The 21,519-nt window shown below is 46.5% G+C and overlaps 1 protein-coding gene across 1 annotated transcript; it reads left to right on the plus strand.

Moving 5' to 3' along the window:
- Positions 1–1,273: 1,273 nt before the first annotated feature.
- Positions 1,274–4,372, plus strand: LOC142777219 (uncharacterized). The gene is made up of 2 exons (XM_075881542.1): positions 1,274–3,165; positions 3,959–4,372. The coding sequence occupies exons 1-2, from the start codon at positions 2,030–2,032 to the stop codon at positions 4,284–4,286; spliced, it is 1,464 nt and encodes a 487-aa protein (XP_075737657.1). The 5' UTR covers positions 1,274–2,029; the 3' UTR covers positions 4,287–4,372.
- The last annotated feature ends 17,147 nt before the right edge of the window (positions 4,373–21,519 follow it).

The raw sequence follows: 21,519 nt of genomic DNA on the forward strand, positions 1-21,519 counted from the left end.
TGCTACCGCATGTAATACTACTACTACTACTGCGACAACTACTACTAATACTAATAATACTACTACTAATAGTAATGGAAATACAATTTTTATTTGCACTACAGTATGCAAGGCTAGACAGCAAGTTCGCTTATGAACATTCGTCTGCTAGCTCGTCACCACTGGGTGAAAGAGATCGGAGGCTACATATATGAGGTTACCATGCTATTTATAGCAGCTTTTCTGTTGGCTCATGCCACTGTGTAACCATGTTTTCAAAGTAGACAAATAATAATAAACAAACAAAAACGAACAAGTTGCTTCGAGCGATGTCGTCATTGTGGTTGCCGCTGTGGGCGCCTGTGCAAAGTCAATTCACGTATGTCAACGTGTAGATAAATATTCTCCCTCTCACTACGCCTCATACATGACAACCGCGTTTTCGTACAAGAAACTACGCAATGCCAAAAACAGTCCGAGAAGTGAAGTGGGAGTACAGCAAACTATTCGCGGGAGTCGCTTGCACGTCGCTGCCGCCGATCACAACACGCACGCCCCTCGTCGCTGCAGCAAGATTGTACTGTAGCACCACTAGTTCTCATGACTATCACACGGCCAGCCTCTTCGATGGAGCTTTGAAACTGAGTTTATTCTAGCAACGTTACTAAAAGCGAGTTCCGTTCATAGCCCGTAGAATTCGTGCTGCACCATAAGTTAGCTTTTTTCGCAATAGTTTAATAGAGAACGTCCACGCAAAATTATTACGATTACGGGGGGACATGGAGTTGCGCCTTACGGATGACAGTTGAAGTAGGTACGGGCAATTTCTTTTATTGTTTTGTTGTCCAGAATAATGCGCTTATAGAGTTGGCTCCCTATTGGGCTCAAGTAAATATGGTTCGCAATATGTCATGTATTCGGCCATTTGAAGTGGGCATTGTAAGTAATGTTACTCGTTTTCGCAAATTGCGCCTTGCGCCACACCCACCGTCAGTCACAACTACCATGCGTAGTGGTCACCTTTGTCTGTCAGCACAATCTGATAGAACAAAGTTGCAAAAGCAACTGTTTTGTGTGCATGTGCTTCTGGGCATACTTGTCCTTACCCTTTTAGCATCTTAGTTCAGTCGAATGGCAAAGATACACAGAAATAACGGCCGTTCGTGCACGATAGACTTTGCTGGTGGTACAGATGTTCGATGGGCTTAAGTTAAAAAGTTATGGAGATAGTACTTAAGTTGACTGTGTACGTTTGTGTTAAATTTATTTTTTCTCCTTTTTTAGGCAGACGAAATGGACACTACAGAGAGTGATGTGGCAGCACCTCCAGCGAATGATGATTGTACTGACGGACTTGGCGACCTGTTGGTTAACCAGGAAAGTTTCAGGGGCGTCTTCTCTAGAAATCTGGTGGACCATCGCATGCCCTGCACAGCCTCCAACGACACAAGGTGCCAGATGGTTGCCAGCATTTCTAAATGGAACGAAATTCTAAGCTGGATTGAGCTGGAGCTGTGCGAGTTGCCCGGAGAGGGGAGGCAACTGGGACTCGTGCACGTCAGCAACATTTGTCATGTGCGGCCTGAAGAAAACCAAATTCGTCAGGCCACTGCCATCTTGTACTGGCTCCTGAAAACGCATCGCTGCGTGACGTCCGTCCACATTCCAGACTACATTGATGATCCGGCAATGGCCTATTGGTGCAGCGTCGTAATTTGCTGCACGCTAAGCGCAAATGATTCCGTGAAATCTTTCACCTTTTATGATCTTTCGTCATTGAAAAGACAGCGAATTCGCGAAGCCCTCCTGTCGATGAAGCGCCTCAAGGAACTGAGTTATGCAGGCTTCTCAACTGATGACTTCTTTCCAGAGATGATTTCGGAGCTTCTTCATGCGTCTGAGACGTTAATTGCGCTGAAATTCATCGCACCGTTCGTAAAAAAAAGCAAAATGAGCTCCTGCTAAAAGCACTCAAGGTTAAGTCCATGTTACGAGATTTGACGCTAAGTGCCCCTGCAATTCTGGCACAGCCTGAATTGTCTTAGAATTTATGAGTGGTACAAACGTACTGAAACACTTGAAAGAGTTCGCATTCCCCTATGAAGCTAGCGGAAATGCCATGAAATCGATATTTGAGGGCATGCTCAAGAATGGGTCTGTCAGCCATCTGGAAGCGCACGAGCTCAGTTTGGATGGTGAAAGTGTCAATAGGGGAGCAAGAATGCTTGCGCAAAGCAAAGTGTTGCGAAACTTAAAGCTGTGGAATTGCTTGTGCTTTCTTAACTATCCTATCACCGACCTGCTCGGTTTGTTGAATTTTATTGACACCGCCTCCTGGCTAGAAGCAATCTCGAACAATGGCACGCTCGAAAATTTGACCTTAAGCTTGAACATATGGACAAGCGAGTGTTGGGAACAATTCTTTCATGTTTTGTCGCGACAAGGCAGCCTAAAGATGGCAACTCTCGTTACAGACAAATACGACCGCGATCGCCTGGCCAACATTGCGAACAAGCTCGAAGAAATTGGTTGTGAACAGAAAGTCACCTTCGTAGACTATTACAACGGTGACAGCATCTCGCTAGCAGACTGCAAGAATTACTCTCAACTGTTTGCATATATGAGGGCCACGGACAATTGTAAGCTGCTGTCAGTTTATCAAGAGCTCTCCACATTTCCCCAATTGACATTTTTGCACCTAGCAATAGAAGAGTGGAAAAAGGAGTTGTGCTGGCTTCTCGTTCAGTTCGTATCGGAGGCGAGCACTCTCCAAACGCTCGAGTTAGAGCTCAGAGGGAGGAGCTTTCCGGCCGAATCGCACGATTGGTGGCCAGGTCTGTCACAGTCACTGCTGCGTAACAGGAGCATCATTGATCTGGGCCTAGGCGTTCACGTGGAAGACCACTGTGAAGGCGTCGAATGTCTAGGTCAAGCTGTAGCACGAAGCAACACCATCCGAACGCTTCGTTTGTTTGACTGGCTCTCATCTGCAAGCGACAGCTTTCTTCAAGGCGTGCACTCTGTCATCTTCGAGAACTACGCTTTGTGCGACGTGGACGTTGGGTTAGAGCTTCCTTGCTCGCTGAGTGAAGCCCACCGGCTCATTATTGTGCTTGACGTCGCACGTCGGAACTCTGGCTATGTGGCACGTGCCGCCCAATTTCTGCACTGCAGACGGTGTGACACGTGAGTACACAGTGGTACGGATTGATTTCGCCACCGTAAGGATATCGTTATGAAATCGCGATTATGTCAGATTACAAGAGTCTCGCCTAACAGTCTGTGATTACCCATACATTTCTTGAGCGGAAGTACAATTTTTGCTTGGTCGTGCTTAGGATTGCAGTAGTATCTGGCCAGCAGCTTCTCAAGGCTTTCCTGCGTCAATTATCACTTCATATTAAAAATTAACTGTAGGTGCAATATACCAATTAGAATATCTATAATAATGCATTGAAGAAGTGCAAGCGAATAAAACGTGCATAAATACCAATTCAAATTTTAGAGCACTTTTTATATCCAGCTGCAGAGATGGCTAATAAAATAAACGGAGTTTTAACCTGTTGGTGGTGTTCTCGTCTGCTAACCTACCGGTCTAGGAATCAAATTCCTGCTGCGGCGGCTGCATTTTCGATGAAGGTGAAAACGCTGTAGGCCTGTGCGCTCATATTTGAGTGCACGTTAAAGAACCCCACGTGGTGAAAATTTTTGGAGCTCTCTACTACGGCGTTTTATAATCATTAGGTGGTTTTGGGACGTTCAACACCACATATCAATGAATCAACATGCAGGTCGTGAGTTCACGGCAGCTGTGATATCTAAAAAAAGTGACATGCTTATTGCCCCGTGACAGCATAACCATTCGCCTGGGCCTTTTGTTAGCGCTAGGATGTCAAGCGGGTGTAGATATTTCGACGAAATCAATACAGCCAGCATTTTCGCGCATGTGCGAAATACATTTCGTTTTATTTCACAACAGGCCCTGTGCTGCCGCTTTGGACCGAGTGCGCCGACACCCAGCCCTCGTGGCAGAGCTCTCCATAGTGCTCTCCATTTCCGTAGCCGACGCCATGGTTGCCGTGAGTCGGCGATTTCGAAGCATCGAAGGCATGCACGAGTTCATGCGACTGGCCGGTGTCGTCAAGGCACGTGTCACGTGTCAGCCACGTGACGACAGCTGCACACAACTTGACGCCCTAGACGAGCAATGCTGGACTCACCTGAGACGGTACTTGCAGCTCGACGACATGGTGTGGCAGTACTTGTCCTCGACTAATGGGATGTCGCCGTGCTCGATTCTAAAGTGAGGCCACAACGTGGAAGTACTGGCGTGGCTATACATGAGCGCGAAAAGTTTATGCTAATAAAGACTGATATTTTCTTTTAACAACAATGGTTGACGGATGTCCTCTTCACCATGATTTCTCGCTTGTCATCAGCGGGATATTTATTGATAGGGGGTGTTCTCTATTGATTGGTGTGATAGGGTGGAGAGAGAGGGGTGCAGGGGTGTAACAGTTGCGCCGATTGCGCCAATTTGATACATTTACCATTTGTTGCGCTGAGCATCGCCAAACAAAAAAAGTTGCTTTAACGGCGCCACGCGGCGCCCAAATGCCTGACCAGGTTCAAAATTATACCACGTGCGTCAATTGTAGCGAGAAAATGATGAAAAGGTGGCCATATGTTCTTTGCGTCATCAATAGAACTGAGCGGCAGACCCTAACCTTAAAATACGTTCTGAGATAGGTTAGAACACAGGCATTTACGTTAGAACACAGGCAAATTGTGATCAACTACATGAAGTACAAAACGAAGTAACAACGCCTCGCGCCGATCGTTCCGCGTGCCCGTCGGTGCGACCCTTGGTCCGCGGACTAGAGCGGGTACCTATCGGTGGGTCGACGATATATCAAGCCGTAAAAGAACGTTACCGCAGACCCCAAGAATTCGCGGGAAATATTAATTTCCTATTCAACAAACGTGGGATTCGCATTTTGAGTACGTATGGCGCGTTTTCTCGCTCGCGTAGAGGTTAAGATGAAGATAGACAATTTGAAGAAGTACCGGTAAGTACATGAAAATACTTTGGGGCGTAATTGGCATTTTATCCTGTTGCGGCTAAAAGTATTCAGGGCATATATACACACGAAGTGGCGGTGTTTATTAGCGCGTTAGTTAGTTCGTTCTACTTCAGATAGCGTTAACCAACTTAGCCGAGGTTGCTTTCGCGCTTTGTAACATCGGCGAACCATGGTTTGCGCTAAGCGCGGTTCAACGCGGTTAACCGTGATTGGTTTTAACCGCGCTCTTTGGCTGTGCAACATGGGTATTAGAGATGTTGTAAACTTCCTCATTGCCAGCCACCACGATTGTTGCCATAGCAACAGCGTATAAGTCATTTTTGTGGCTTGCTGTTGCGTCGTCCCATCGACAGATATCCTTCGTCGGGCCAATGGGTGCGCGCCGTTTTTACTATAGCTGGTCGAACGCGCCTAGTAAGCAAGCGTAGAAGTTACGCCCTACAGACCTCATACTCTGGAGGTTTGCGGAGACGCAGCGCCACCTATAGGCGCAGGTTTGAGTAGTGCAAAGCTCAACTCCCTTGCAAAGTTTGCTGCGCAACCAGGGGCAGCTTCAATGTACGAAAAAACGATCGAGCAAAAAATAGGTGTATTTGCACGTTGAGCACATGGAAAAAGAGCTACAAATATTCTACCAGTCGGATGCGTCACTGAACCACCGTGAAGTGCTTCCTGGTTCACTCGTCAGCACTACGGTGAAAACAACAGCAGACGCAACGGCTTGGTGCTCTACAAAAAAAAAAAGACCGTAGTCGACGCTAATGTTGTGCTGTGAATTGCCACGAACGTAAATGACTTCAGTTTCAATGATTTTCGCTATTATCGCGAAGCAGAACGGCGAGAGTGCTAGATACGGGTCGTTGCGAACGTGTTGGGTAAGGGAGTCACTCGTGTTCACCACAGCCGTTCAAAAAAGGAAGTATGATAATGTAGGTATCCTGATATTATTTTAAGTTGCTTTAAGAGAAAACCGTGGCAACTTTGATTATGAAGCTTAAGGAGCCTCCTACCGTGCCCCGTGCAGCAGTAAAGAGGCGATGCGCGCGGTAGGCATCGTACACGCCATGACCACTTACAATCTGAAGTTGTCGCCACCACACAGAATTATGTGTGTAGGGCTCGAAAGACTCCAAGTTTCGGATTTAATTAGAAAATTCGAACCCGTATGGCATTCAGGTAGAAAGCAAAGCGATCATGACCCCAATCAGGTTTTTTTGTCGTTGGTCTCGGCGATTGCCAGAGCTAGCTCAGAGGTCTCAGTTTTTTGTCTTTCGTTGTACAACGATAAAGACGACAAGCATGTATCGCCATTTTCAGTATATACAAATAGATGAGAACCATCAAGAGAACATTCTAGCATCCTTAATAAAACAGTTCAAAGCACAGGATAGATCGACAAAGAATGCAACTGCAAATATGAAAATCAGCAGGATATTGATGCCTGAGAAAGCGAACTTTGGACCAATGATCGTAAAATAGATCGCTTGTGTATGATTTTCATGGATTTGGCATAAGCTATATGCTCAAGTTTAACGCATTTAGGCCTTACAGAAAGCACGTCGGGGTGCTTGCCTCAGGCTCAATGTCATGCGATGCTCGCACACACCTAAATTGCCAGTTGTAGTACGCTTAAATTACTGAAACATATTTCGCATTGTAGCCGCAGTTCGTTTTGATGAGCTTTCTGAAGCAAGGTTTGATTGAAGGAAAATACTTGCCGGGTCCTTGGTTTTCATGAAACCGCGCCTCAAGACAAACGAAAGAGAAGGAACTATGCCATTTCGCTTGCGGAAGGCTCTCTTTGAACTACCCATACATGGCCGGCGCGTTGATGGGGCACTGGTGGTGACGTCTTTTGCAGCGCCGCCTGGGTAGAGTCCGACGTCTATACCATGGCTAGACTAGACTGCTCCTGTGTGCGCTTTTTTTCTTAGGGCCTTCTCACCCATCGCAAAAGATATGGGAGAATTTCTGAGTATGTTTCGCCACCTGACGGTGGTAGGGGTGCTGCGACTCTGACCTTGCATCTCCTGCATCGCACACACGGCTTAAGAGTGTTATTCAATATGAAACCGCGGAAGGGCGTTCTCGACGGAGACGAGGAGAAGGATTATTTGAGAAGTTATGGTTAGAGGGAGGATCAATTGCTTGAAAATACACTAATCTTCTCAGACGCTTTGCCACTTAATGGAGGTATGCATGAGCTCGTAGATGATACAAGCTGAAACGCAGTGAAAATGCGAATTAAACGGCCCACGGGAGGCACGATTCAGGAGGCATAAAGCACTTGGAACGACTAGAGATAGAGAGAGAGAGAGATTCGTTTACAGTATTCTCACACGTAGCCGGATTGTTAGGAGGGGTCTCCATGTCCCTAACATGTGTTTTTAGAAAACCATATACCATCGGCCTCTCTTCTTTTAGCTGTTATTCTATCTCTTCCCACTTCAGCCTATTCCTGCTACCCTGCATGTTAATATACTCTACGTTTGAATCGCCTCAGCCATCGTGGCTACGTCGGTTTCTGTCCTGGACTCTACGTGTCTTAGATATTGGTACTACTTTGGAATCGTATCTGTCTATACCACCTGTCAAAGAGTCCGCCTGGTTGTTTTTCTGATTACTAGCTATCCTGCACCCCGAAGGGCCCGCGTACCCCCCAAAACAGCTACTATGTGTCCTGCAAGTCACCAATACAACTCATAACTTAGTCTCACATCGAAGTGAGTTCTGTGTTGTTGAAAACCACCCCACCTATGTAAATCTCTGTTTATTTCCACCACTTCAAAGTCTTTCTCTGGACTCATCCGCCATAACTCTAGGTTTTTGTTGACAACCGCTCTTTGCAGGTTGCCGTCACGCACCGGTACCTCCGGTATTGTGCATATCACTACCTGTACCATAGGGGAAATGGCGCACATGTCATCGACCCCTCTTGCCAGTGTGGTCCCTAGTCCTGCCATATCTTCGTTTAGGACATCGTTTAAACCGCCTGCAATTATCACGAAGTTTCGTCCATCAGCTGTAGTTTTGAGTTTTGTGCTTGCTTGCCTTATGACTGCTTCCAGCTTGCGTCTTGGGAACGTCCCTACTGCAACCCTCCCGTCGCCTCCAATTCTCTCTTTGATTGCTTCTGCACATCGATTGAAATTCGAGTCCCTAGTGGTTCTCGCTTACTGCGACTTTTCAGCTGGAGCGTCGTGCACCTGGGGGTTACTTGAAACTTTGAGGCCGGCTGCTTTGTCCGCTCCCAGCCCAACCACTACTTCGCTGAAGCTGGGTCTTGCGACCATTGAACCGACTGAACCTGTTTTTTCCGAGCGCGCTTGTCTTTCTTTTCTGCCATTCTGATTTTCAGTGCCCTACCATTCTCTCCGTCGGCCACTGCTTTGTTCACCTCCTTTAGTGCTTCGTCGGCGGATTGAGCCTTTCTCTCATACCCCTAACTTTCTCTTGTTCTGTCACCATCGTGCTCTCCAGGACGGTGATTCGCATGAGCAGTTCACTCTGGGAAACCATCATTTCCTCCATTTTTTTCCTTGACCTCACGTTCCCTACACTTAGAGTCAACCTCCTCTCTATTCGCGTCTGCAGCTAGGTCAATTTTCAGACCCACCTCGCATCCTGAACATTTACAAAGTTTTAATCATATTTTTTGACACGACTTGTCCTTATGAACTGTCCCAATCGGTAATTACAAAACATGGCGTACGAGGAACTATCTCTTACAAAAAAAAGAATGTCTAAGGTGTACTACAAAAATTGGCGTGTTCGGTGTATGTACACCTTTTCATCAGGGTGGCAAGAGAAAAAACTTCAAACAAACACACACACACCAACTAGTGAATACCTGGTGACTGACCTCAAAAAAAGCCGGATAATAAATAGGTGCTACAAAGGTTTTAACTGCTCTCTTATTAGTTAAAAAAGCAAGCTAGAAACATGCAAAACCACTTATCTGCGCAGTGAATCGTGAGCGCTAAAAAACACGTCCATTCACCACGCCAGTATACACTCGAGATCACGGTCACAGCGCCCCCTCTAACAAGTGGCTAGAGGCAAGTACTATACTCTATGCGAAGGGCCTACGAAGCCCTTCGCATGGCGGGGTAGCGGTTTGAAAAAAAATGGTGGGGTAGCGGCTCGAAAGTCTTTTGGTCTTCGTCTAAGCCGCTCAAAACGCTGCTTAAGAGCTACCTTCGCCGCAATACAATTTTGTATCGCGAAAAATTGTTTTCTGATTTGGAACGAGCTGTTAGCGCTACTCGGGGAACGCTGCACATTTCGTTAAATTACTCACGCATGTATGCGCTGCGTAACTGCGAGTAGTAGTGTGATCGCTGGCGTCTAGAAGAGTTGCTGGAAATAATTTAGAGCAGCGAATGGCACTTCTTCTGTACCTCCCTCCCCCACCAAGAAAATCTTGTGTGCCAGTTTTTCTTTTGCCATCCCTACTACTCGATATTACAAATCTCCAGAATTTCATGGTCATCAGCTTGGCAGAGCCACATTTGAATTCACAGAGTGTGTCAAAGGATTTTGCAGGCACGACAAACGCTAATGTGGACTTCATTGTATGCCCAGTGGGGCAATTCAGAATGCTATACTTTTATGAAAATAGCAGTGCTCATGTTCACTACACACGATTTAGGTTGGTTGATTGTTTTTACATATATTTTTTAAACTCAAGCATTCCTTTTTTTACTGCTCAAAATCTGGTCATTTATAAGAAAGTTAGTTTCCCGTATCCTTCTCTAAATTTAGATTTTAGTGCTCCAAAAGTAGCATTTTGGTGCTCCAGAAATTGCTCCAAATTTTATTTTGGCTGTTGCGCCCTTGGGGGAGGGGGTGTTGTCCCTCATTTGCAATGGTGGGAAACCTGCGTCAATTGGAAATTACTGCGCCCTACTGCTCCAAAGGGGGCTTTTTTGTCTAATTTGTGCCCTTGCTGCACCACAAGGTGATTCTGGAACTGAAAGCAATGTTGACAGCACGCATCGTTAACGAATATTACGTTATGGTCGCTATAGTGTACATGTGCGCTGGTGCATTTGCGCAGAGTTGCGCTGCTGCAAAAGCACGAAATTGTCCGATCAATTATTTCGACTTCCGCGTGATTTCGCCGGTGCCTTCTGTGTTAAGATTGATTGATATATGGGGTTTAACGTCCGAAAGCGACCATATGAATACGAGAGACGCCGTAGTGGAGGTCTCTGGAAATTTCGATCACCTGGGGTTTTTAACGTGGACCCAAATCAAGCTTTTACTGTAAAAGCTTTGATTGTTGCGTACGGGGGCTGGGATATAAGCGTGCATGGGCTTCCCCTTCAGGGGAGGGTCGAAATTTCTCGCAGCGCCGTCCACCCAATCATGTCAATGTATAAGGATGAAATTGGCGCCCCCATCTCAGCCTCTTTCTATTATGTCAATGTATGACTCTGGCTTTTCTCCCCTCCTCCCACATCAACCCTGTGTCACCATTCCATGCCTTCCATGTCTCTGGTGCAGTGCTTAGAACACTCCCAGATTGTGCGGGCAACTCCCGGTTTCGGACCGTTTCTTGTTTGTACGGTTGTACTCAAAATCTCTCGAAAGTCGGAATTTTTGTTCTTGCATGATCTGCCGCATCAACATAAATGCAGTTAAGTCGGCTACAGGCTTTTTGCTAACCCACCGCATTTTATTATAAGCCAAATTAGGAGGAGTTCATCTAAACGTAGATAAGTTTCAGTGATGGGAAACCACGGCAGATACGTATTCTTAGAATTTCCCTGCCAAATTCCCCTGTGTCCATAGCATGACTTCCTCTGTGTCAGCGAGACCGAGACCAAACTGATAACCAGTGTTCCGAACACTTTTCCTTACTTCAGCGTGTGAAATGAACTTCAGTACCGAAACAGTCGAACGAAGGCCGAGAGCAGCTTGCTCAAAATTTCAGAAGTACGCCTGTGAGCGGCGCACTTACAGTATTCTACAGAGCGTGTGGTTGCCACAACTGCTGTGGACAAAACCGCGGTCGTTATTGACACGATCATGTTTTCCGACGAAGCTACTGACAGGACTCCGAAAGTGAGCGGGTGTCCAACGCCCTACCACTGAAAACAATGCCGCTTTGACAAGACCGCAGCAGATGCGATCATAAATAGCACAAAAGAAAAAGCTCTGAAGGCACGTGCGAAGCCAACACACGCGGAATAAAAATGAAACTACAGTTCGCTGCGACCGCGGCGCACAAAACCGCAGTCACCGCGACGCGATAGCGATCTACGAGCTCCTAGGGAACGTCTTGGAGTAACAAAAAACCAGTTCCAAATCTGCATGTTACACCGCAAATGTAGTCGGAAGACGATAGCCTTACGTCTGGAGAGAGTGAACGAAACGTTTATTTGATGTTCTGCACAAGAAAAACGGTGAAGGGTATTCTGGAGGCGCTGCGTTAGAGCGCCTTGAGCGTGTAAGCGGAAGTGAAGGAGCGCATCGAGGCACCTTAGACACAAGCGCAATGTGGTAGTTATCATCGAAAACAAAAACGCGCAGCGCGCGGAGAAACATGCACGCCAGTCTCAGAGGTGATAAGGTGCAGAACGCAAAGCGACGGGCCGGCGCCACCTCCATGACCTCGTAAGAAAGCGTTGAAAACAACTTTTTGAGCATCGCGTTGCACTGTCAGCACTGCGCTAAAACGCTACATGCCTTAGAGTTACTTGTGTGTGCCTCTTTTAGTATAAAGGCAGACATACAAAACATCGAAGTGTTGTAATGGTGCCTCAGATAAACGCAATAATTGCTTGTTAATTGACAATCGCACTACTATGAACGCTAAACCTTGAGCAATATTGGCGGGCGCTGCAAATGGGGTTGGCCGTTCGGTGCCGTTTGAGGTATCGTTAGGGCGGAGAAACAGACAAATGTACAGACAGTCGAACAGACCAAAATTTTTCCGTCGAAGGTCCCCGAAAAAAACTATCGTCTTTAAAAATTACAAGAGTTGTCACTCTGGCCAAAACCGATGGTGATACGCAGCATCACGCCGACCGTTAGATGGCAACACAGCACTCACTGCCTCTAAGAAATAGGCGTACTAGTTATTTACTACAGTACCTTTTCTTGTGCATTACACATCTACATGTGTTTGCGACTGTGATTGCGGCTTAAATCTGTCTTTATCGTCTGCGATGTTGCGTTGGGATATTGTCGGGATGGGATCAGGCGTGAATCCTATGCGAGAAAAGTACATCATGGCGTTGACGCGACGGCGACGTTTTTAGCATACGGAGATCAGCCGGAAGACGCCATAAAAGATGTGTGATAACGTGCCCGGCATGCGTCGTGGTCTTCACTTGTTTCGTCTGCCTCTCAACTCGAGTGCCGCTAGGTGTGAACACCATCAGTACTTTGTAAAGTGCGTGTTGCATTCGTCATTGAAGCCTTAAACTAACATTTCTCGCACTATTCTGCTCGGCGCAGGTAGCTTTTTTGTGCACTTCACCTCGCGTATTGTTTTTGTGGATTGCTTCACAGGAAAAAAAAGAAGCTGTTTGCATTGCTGCGCAGCTTGTTTACGAAAAAATTGTTTATTGGCTCAAGTGAATGGTCGTCGCTCACGTCGTCAGGCTTTCTTTATGTCGGAGCATGTATTAGTGCTTGAGTGATAATTTGTGAAAGTGCACTTTGCTTTATCAAGAAAAACGATTGTTAGCTAAAGCCAGGTCATAATCTTGCGAATTAGCAATTCTACCTCGTAACAGGTTGCATGGCACCTAAAAATTTGTTATTTGTGCTGCGGCGACTGTTTGTGACTTATTTCGCAAAAAAGTGATGCAAATATCAGGTAGAAAAATTTGTGTGGAGGCAAAACACCCATAACCAGCAGTTTGTCTTATTTTTGTTCAAATCATGTCGTCAGATTGTCTATCTTTCCCGCCTAACACCTTTAGTGTGAGGTATCTCACAAGTCTAAGTCGTGGCCTGGCAGGCCGCTTCAATATGCGGGAAAATTATTGAGCGCATTATGCATATTATGCACTTTCTCACCAATAAATACTTATGATTACCACTTGGGTTCGTTCGAGCAGAGGGGCTCTGGCTTGATGGTGAATAAGAAGAGTGTTAGGAGAAAACCTTGTCTCCACACACATATATATATATATATATATATATATATATATATATATATATATATATATATATATATATATATATATATATATATATATATATATATATATATTTACAGGGAGTAATAATTCAATGTGCCGGTTATTCTTCGTGAAGGTATGGAATATGGCACAACGGAAGCGTTGTCAACAAGGATAAATATATTTATTTCCCAACAGTTTCTGGAGGACTCCTCCCTTCATCAGGGGATGAGTTATACTCATCCCCTTTTTAGTAATATGATGATGATGGGTCCGCCAGCTTATCGTCAAATATGCCACCCCTTTCAGCCGAGCCTACCGAGAAAGGGGGAAGGAGGTGTGGTAGACTAATCTCTTGTTGTCGTGGCGCTGAGGCGGGTTTCCGCAAGGGCTGCAGCAGATAGTGCCTTGTCCTTTCCTTCAACCACACATTCCCTCCTTCGTTGTTTGCTGGAAGGTGCGGCTTAGCTGCTAATTTCCGGGACTTTGCTTTGTCTGGCAAGGTGCAGCCACAATCGGTCTGGGTTTTAGCTTTCAGCATAAGCTGCGAGGACCACGCTGGTTCCAGTCTTTCCAAATCCACGGGGAACTCGGAAATGGCCCAGCTGCCTCTTTGTCTGCCTTGAAAGCCTTGCATAGAGCTCACAATGGCTTTTCTTGGCTCGTGCGTTTACTTTGCGCGAACCGGTTCTGGACCTCTCGTTGATGTCTTGCTGACAGGAAATCAACCCGTCTTGACGGAACCTTCTTGCTTGGAATGCATAGAAATATTTTCGTTCAGTTCACAAATGCCGAAAGACTTCAATAGTGATGACGGTCATCACAAAGTATATAAGGCTCCCGAATTCCTTGCTGCCGCTGTAATGACGGCACTTACTTCAACAACTTTCTACTTATTAGACTCACGGTTCAGACAAGTTGGTTTCCAGTTTTTATAAAAGGGCCTAGCTCGAAGCAGTAGGGGAACACATAAACAATGAAGAGGAGCGCTCACTTCCAGTTGAAGGTTAAGTGTTTGCTAAAAACACAGGAAAAGCAGAAAGAAGAACGAACAAAACAATGAATGTGAAAAGAAACACATAAAGACCTCCTTCCGATCGCCGTGTGGCCACGCTGGCGTCTTACAGAAATGCTTCGAAGAAAGAAAAATTGTTGATGGCACACAACACCACACACCCGATTCTTCAGGCGGTTTGTGGCTTTCGCTATAAGCTCTGGCTCTAAAAATAGACTCCGTGAAAACAAACACAGAAAATACGAGAGAGAAAAAAAGCACTTCTTGTTCTATTGTCATAAGGGAACACAATTAATATTCGATGCTGTTGGTTGGCGCTTATAGTGCAGTATGCAATACTCCTAAAAATAAAAATATCACTGCTGGAATTCAGAATGGCAGCATAACATTGTTGGCAAGCTTAAGCAGGCGATCATTCAAACTCATTCCAGTTCAGCCTGAAAGTGCACATGGTATGCGGCTAGTAAAGTGAAAAGCTCGCTTTCAAGAAGGTAGAAGCCAGCTTCGCCCTCAACAAAAAATGTAGGAAAGGTGGTTGCAGATCTTGCCACGGACTGCCAAGGCCACAAAAGATTTTTTTTTTCACCAGCGACCAGCTGACCTACCAGATTGAGGCCGTCCGGCAAGCAGAAGATGCCATCGGGTCCAAGGACTTTTAGCGGCCACCTGTGGCACCAACATCGTAATGTTGCGACAAGGATGATCCCCTTTTTCCCCTCATCACCCAAAGGAATACTGCCGGACTTCAAATGAAGTTTCTACGTTCGTTATTTCTCATAGTAAACACGTCACAGCTCATTTCCGAAACCGCGTCTACCTTGGGCTACCCGAGAAACGAGCCACAATAGCGGGTCTGCATCACAGCCTTTACGCGGAGGACATCACCTTCTGGCTCCCTGAAGGAGGATGTAGTGGCCACGTGGAGCAAATGCTGCAGATAGGCGTCGACACGGTTCAGGAATTCTTTAGAAGTATGAACCTCGAATGATCGGTGGCGAAGTCCGAGCTATTGCAAACGAGAATGGCCGCAAAACCATTTTGTCCCGGGGGATGGAGATCAGAAATCAGAGTAATAATGGCAGATGGTGTTCTCATACCAAGCGTGCAGAATATATGGATATTGGGATTGCATCTGCAGGCCAACGGTCACAAAGGTGAGCCAGTTCGAAGACTTAAACTTTCGGCAGACGACTTGATTCGACGTTTACGCGGCGGCATAACGAACAGACGCAGCGGTATGCGGGAAAGCTGTGCGGTTCCCCTCGTACAGGCGCACGTGATCAGTCGCATAACACTCGTCGCCTCTCATCTAAAATGGCTGGCGTCCGAACAGAACGATGTCAACTGCATTATTCGCAAGACGTTCAATAGGGCGGTTGGCATACCTTTGACACGAGCACTGACATGTTCTTAGAGCTAGGCCTGTACAGCAAGCTGGACTAGCTGATCGAGGCACACAACGTTGCATAATACGAGCGATTGTCCAAGTCCAAGACGAGCAGGTGCATCCTCGTATTTCTCGGCATAACATGCCACACAGAATGCGGGGAGAAGACGATGGTTTCCATCGTGATCTGCGACCGTCTCATCGTCCCACCGCTCCCCAGGAACATGCATCTGACACACCACGTCGGGCGCCACAACAAAAGATCGAGGGAAATCCAAAGAATCTATGGCAACAGCGACGAAGTGGTATACGTGAACGCTGCGCGAGACCCAGAGGGAAGGCGTGCTCTCATTATCGCCGTTGTGAATCGCACAGGCAAATGCATCGCGAGCGCCATGGTGCGTACGGAACACACAGAGGCAGCTGAAGAGGCGAGAATCGCTCTTGCACTGGTAGCAGCACCGGCCGCTGCGGACATGATAAGACACTCTCAAGCTGCCTTCCGTGGTTTCGCGTGTTGTCGCATCTCGTGTCTGGCAGCCCGAATACTACAATCAAGCGATGGCCTCGGCGTCAACGTCCTCGTATCTCAAAACTGAAAATGCCAACGTCTTCCTTTCGTGGACCCCAGCACACAACAGCGTCACGCTCGCAGGTAACCAGGCGGCCCACATCGCGGCTTGAAATCTCACTCACAGAGCTGCAGCCGCTTCGCTGGCCGCCTTCACCTCCGTGAGCGAGGGGATGACATTACACGCATGACAACAAGAACTGGAATGGTCGTAGGGTGATCGGATGACCACATTCAACGACATCATACAATATTAGAGAATAAACAGACGCAAACACCCACCACCACGCAACGAATTGGACAAAAGCAGGCCGTAACTCTGAGGGTGTTACAAACAAATACGTTTATCAAGCCCGGTGACCTTACGCCTGTGTTATTCTCACCTTTACCCGTCGGACGCGTGTAAAGCGTGCGGAAAAGGGTCACCCTGCGGAACATGCTTTGGGATTGTGCTGGAAAAGTTCACGTCACTGCCACCGCTCTCTTCGCGACGCATGTTAGGTATGTGTGGCAGCTTTATCTTGTTGGTATGACATGAAGATAGTTATAGCGCGAGAACAGAATGACGACACAGAAACAAGAAGGACACAAGTGGTCGTGTCTGTAGCGCTCATGCTATTCGTATCTTTCTCCTCTCTGTGTCATCGTTCTGTTCTCGCGCTATAACTATTGTCACGGCATGTTGGGCAGGGACGAACTCCGAGTACAATAGACCTCTACCGAGGTACGTCAGAGCGTAACGTCACCGGTGCACGTGCAGGGCGGTGGTTGGGAAAACACTTCCGCCGGTGGCTGAGTGGGGTGCAGTCACTCGGGGCTTGGGGCGAGCCCTTTTTTTTCTTTTTGAAAGCTTAATCTTGATCTCACAGTGGCAACATTAGCTGTGGTATGTGTCAAAGAACATCTAGGTGTGTGGTAAAGTGCGTGATGAATTATTTTCTATGCTAGCTGGCTGTCTATCTCGGAGAAGTGAACACATATGGCGGCCTCTAACAGCGGCCTCATCTTCGAAAATGCACAGCGTTGAGTATGGCGTGTAGAGTGCGTTGACAGGCATTTGCAATACTGGTTCCCCTTTACGAACGGTGAAACTGAGAATATTGTGTGTGGAGTAGGCAGTTTGAATAACGTGATGCGTCCCGTTTTCGAAAACACTGCTATTCGTTGTGGGCTGGTTGAAGTAACCACTTGTCGATGGAACTTCTTGATCTGACATTTTAGTCAAGGTAAGAATGCATTTGACGCGATCATCTGCGAGTGGGTAGATCTCAGCGTAAGCGCGGCGTGCATAAAAATAAAAATGCCAGATCTCCGGGTGATATATACGACTACACATAAGCTATCAGCATGTCGTAGCATTGAGGAATCTGCATATACCATTCACCGCAGTTATAACTCGTATTATCGGATCCCTGATACGTATTAGTGGAAACAGCGGAGATTTTCGTTTATTATAAAATTTGTACTTTTACTGCTCGATCCTTATGAAGTGACAGCCCCGCCACGGTGGTCTAGTGGCTAAGATACTGGGCTACTCACCCGCAGGTCGCGGGATCAAACTCCGGCCGCGGCAGCTTTGTTTCCAATGGAGGCGGAAATGTTGTAGGCCCATGTGCTCAGATTTGGGCACCTGTTAAAGAACCCCAGGTGGTCGAAATTTCCGGAGCCCTCCACTACGGCGTTTCTCATAATCATACGGTGGTTTTGGGACGTTAAACCTCACATATCACTTATAAATTTTATGAAGTTACAATGCGCAATAGAAATTAATTTATCAAGCCTAAAGGAGCAATATAGGTCTGTAAACACGTTATAGGTATCAAATGCGACAAGGCAACAGTGCCAGATAATAATTAAGTGGTCGGGTTTTACATCAAATGAACTCGCACTGGGTTATTGAGAACCGCAGTGGCAGAATTTCACTTCACTTCTCACGAGGATATGTTAACCTCCACCTAACGCATGGAAAGAAGTTCTTGTTTTTTTAGATACATCTCCAATCACACTTTTGCGCAATGATTCAAAATATTATCCATGACGTTGCACATGGCAGCTCATAACGATGCTGCCGCCAATGCTGTACCTCAAGTAAAACTGCATTGCACATGCTACGGCGGAAATTGAATAAGTTTACATCTATTCCATGCAATTATTCGTCGAACAGCCAGTCACCGTATACATTCGAAATGTTCGCTTTTGAAAAAGATGAGAATTTTTTCATGGCTGCCATCTACATGGTTGAAGCCCACTGCGTGCTAGATACGAATAAACGTTTGAAAAGTACCTCGATGAAGCAATAGCGATACTCAAAACTATCTCTGAAATACCATCCTGATACCCTTGTATCGCACTACTGCTTAGCCCTGATCTCAGAGGGGTTGACTTACAAGTGGATTGTGGAGCCTGAACCCATGACAAAAGGTGGTACGAGACACCTCGCAAATAGTATGCACTGATGATATATGCCAGTGGCCTGGAGTACTTTACGGAGACAGTGCTCTGCTTAACTCTCAATCAAAGTAATAATGTTGTTTAAAAGATAAATCTCAAAGAGAGTGACTTGGAAGTGGTGCATGGGGCCTGAACACCTTGCGAACGGTTGTATAAGGCACCTCGCAACTGATATGCACTGATGATATGCACCAGCGCCCTGCTCTACTTTACGGAGATAGTGCTATAGTTAACTCTCAAGTAAAATAAAAAAAATGCCACCACATTATCCCAGGGCGGAATTTAAAAAGATGCGTCGCAGAGTGGTGGGGGTCACGTGAATGATGCGTGAGTGAGTACAATCTGGTAATGTTTAATTGTTATTTCGTTTTTATCATTCCTATTTATTGAATGAAGGATAAACGTGGCCTTCAACATCAAGCGAAAGCGCAGTAAAGACGCTCTTGACTGAATTTTGAACGCTAGATCATGTGCCTACATATATGGTGTGACCATTGATGACTGATTGATATGTGGGGTTTAACGTCCTAAAACCACCATATGATTATGAGAGACGTTGTTGTGAAGGGCTCCGGAAATTTCGGCCACCTGGGGTTCTTTAACGTGCACCCAAATGTGAGCACACGGGCCTACAACATTTCCGCCTCCATCGGAAACGCAGCCGTCAAAGCCGGGATTCGATCCCGTGACCTGCGGGTCAACAGCCGAGTACCTTTGCCACTAGACCACCGCGGCGGGGCGCTGAGAGTACCTAGGTGCCGCGAGGCCGGAACAAACTGAAAAGCGTAGTGTACCGCCGCACTACCATTTCTTCTTCATTAAATAAAGTGCGCTTTTGAGTGAAACGTTTCGTTACTAGATGCAGCTTATTTCGTTCAAACATAAGTGATTGATATGTGGGCTTTAACATTCCAAAACCACCATATGATTATGAGAGACGCTGTAGTGGAGGGCTCCGGAAATTTCCACCACCTTGGGTTCATTAACGTGCACCCATATCTGAGCACACGGGCCTACAAAATTTCCGCCTCCATCGGAAATGCAGCCGCCGCAGCCACGATACGAACCCGCAACCTGCGGGTCAGCAGCTGAGTACCTTAGCCACTAGGCCACCACGGCGGGGCCATTCGAACATAAGTGTCCTTCGATGATTGCAGTTTCACCTGTTATTTGTGTTCATTCAGAGAAAAGCTAGAAATTTCTAACTGACGACCAGCTTTACGCGTTTTATTTGGTATCTGTCCGCACTTCAGTTGTTCCCTAGGCCACCTACTCAAGTGCCCCGTCGGGAAGGCGAGCACCAGAGTTCCGCCGCCCCCATTGCCACCACCTTCGCTTAGTGTTGTCAGGACTTCAAAAGTTGAGTGCAGACTTTCTGCACCTTACGTGCCTCCGGGTGCCGCGCGGTTGTGACGAGTTCATGCGATGACATCGTCATGTAGCACCTCGTTGTGATGATGTCATCGTGGTGTGATGCGATCGTGGTGATGTCACTATGATGCCATCGTGGTGTCTGATATTTTCGAGGCCTGTGCCGTCACGATCTCGTCACGAGGTCGCTATATCATGATTGTTGCATCACTTGCGTGGACACCGATGGTGACTTTTCGTGCTTGATAAGACAACTAAGGTTTTTCCTTTAATAAGTGAGACCAACTGTCATCGGAAAGCGGAACGAATCAGTGAAACGCGACAGACAAAAAAAAACATTCATGAAAAAAATAATGGTAGCACAGGGTAGTTTGGCATATTATATTTTGTTTCTCCCATATACTTGTGATGTGAATGCAGACATTTTTAATCTTATTCAATGAGAACTTTCGATCTCTTTAAAACAGTAACGCTCCAGAATGACACATGGATCGTCTACATGTTTACCTGATCCACGATGAGAAAAATGTGGAAACTATACCTACGTTTTCTAAGAAAATAACATTAGCGCCTTACTACGCTAACCCCGCCAAAATTGTCGAAATTACCGCACAAGTAGGGTAATCACCCTACGGTTGGCAATACTGCTGCGTGGGAGAGGGAGATCAGAACTCAGAAGGCGGATGCTGCACTGTTTCCGTGAGGATGCGACGCCGCTCCGGTAGCAGACGATGGTTGTAGCCCGGAGACGCTATAACCGTCATCCATGTGTTCTATTGTTACGGGAATGCGCCAGACTGACAGGAAATTCCTAGGGCAACCAAAAAGAATGTGATCCTGCCTGGCGGGTTCGAAAGCCCACAGTGCACCACGGCTTGCCAACAACAATAGGAAATAATAGCAGATATGTCTCCTCGAAATGCGAGCTTCTTGCCCGACGGCAGACGCAATTCTATATGCCAGATGCTCGCTGCAATTTCTTATTTGTTCTTTGCTTGTCCGTGTCAGAAAAACGCTTCTCACGCTTCTCCGTCGAGAGAATCGACGTTACCATGGAAACGGTGCGCACACGATCAAAGGGATGGTTCCCATGGAGTCATGTATAAGGTCGCTTGAGCCAGGCACGTGATGATAAATTTGCGCCGCCATTGGCTGCTTATTAGAAAATATAGGTTTAGTGTCAATGAGGTAAAACGCTCGAATGGCTCATTGAAGCTGGTAAAGTGAATCTAACAACGGGGCGGATGGTTTAGAATGACTTGCTGCTGAGTGAACCAGAGTTACATTTTCCAGGAATTATTCATCGCAATACGGCTACGTTTCAGTATACATTTACTAGTCCACACTATCGTGGTAACAGAGATTGATGGTGGCACAAGGGCGATCAGCATGACGATGATGATGATAAATATCAAATATACCACGAATCCACAATTAAGCATGCACTGAAAATGCTGCGGTAGACTGAAATTGACGTCGACCGTTCAAGAGATTTACATGGATAGATAGATAGATAGATAGAT

This window comes from Rhipicephalus microplus, chromosome X (assembly GCF_043290135.1).
Source record: "Rhipicephalus microplus isolate Deutch F79 chromosome X, USDA_Rmic, whole genome shotgun sequence".
In the NCBI taxonomy this organism is placed as follows: domain Eukaryota; kingdom Metazoa; phylum Arthropoda; class Arachnida; order Ixodida; family Ixodidae; genus Rhipicephalus; species Rhipicephalus microplus.

Coding starts and splice junctions, on each gene's coding strand:
- LOC142777219 (XM_075881542.1), top strand. CDS start 2,030: ATGAGTGGTACAAACGTACTGAAACACTTGAAAGAGTTCGCATTCCCC. Junction 3,166..3,958: donor CACTGCAGACGGTGTGACAC/GTGAGTACACAG, acceptor ATTTCACAACAG/GCCCTGTGCTGCCGCTTTGG.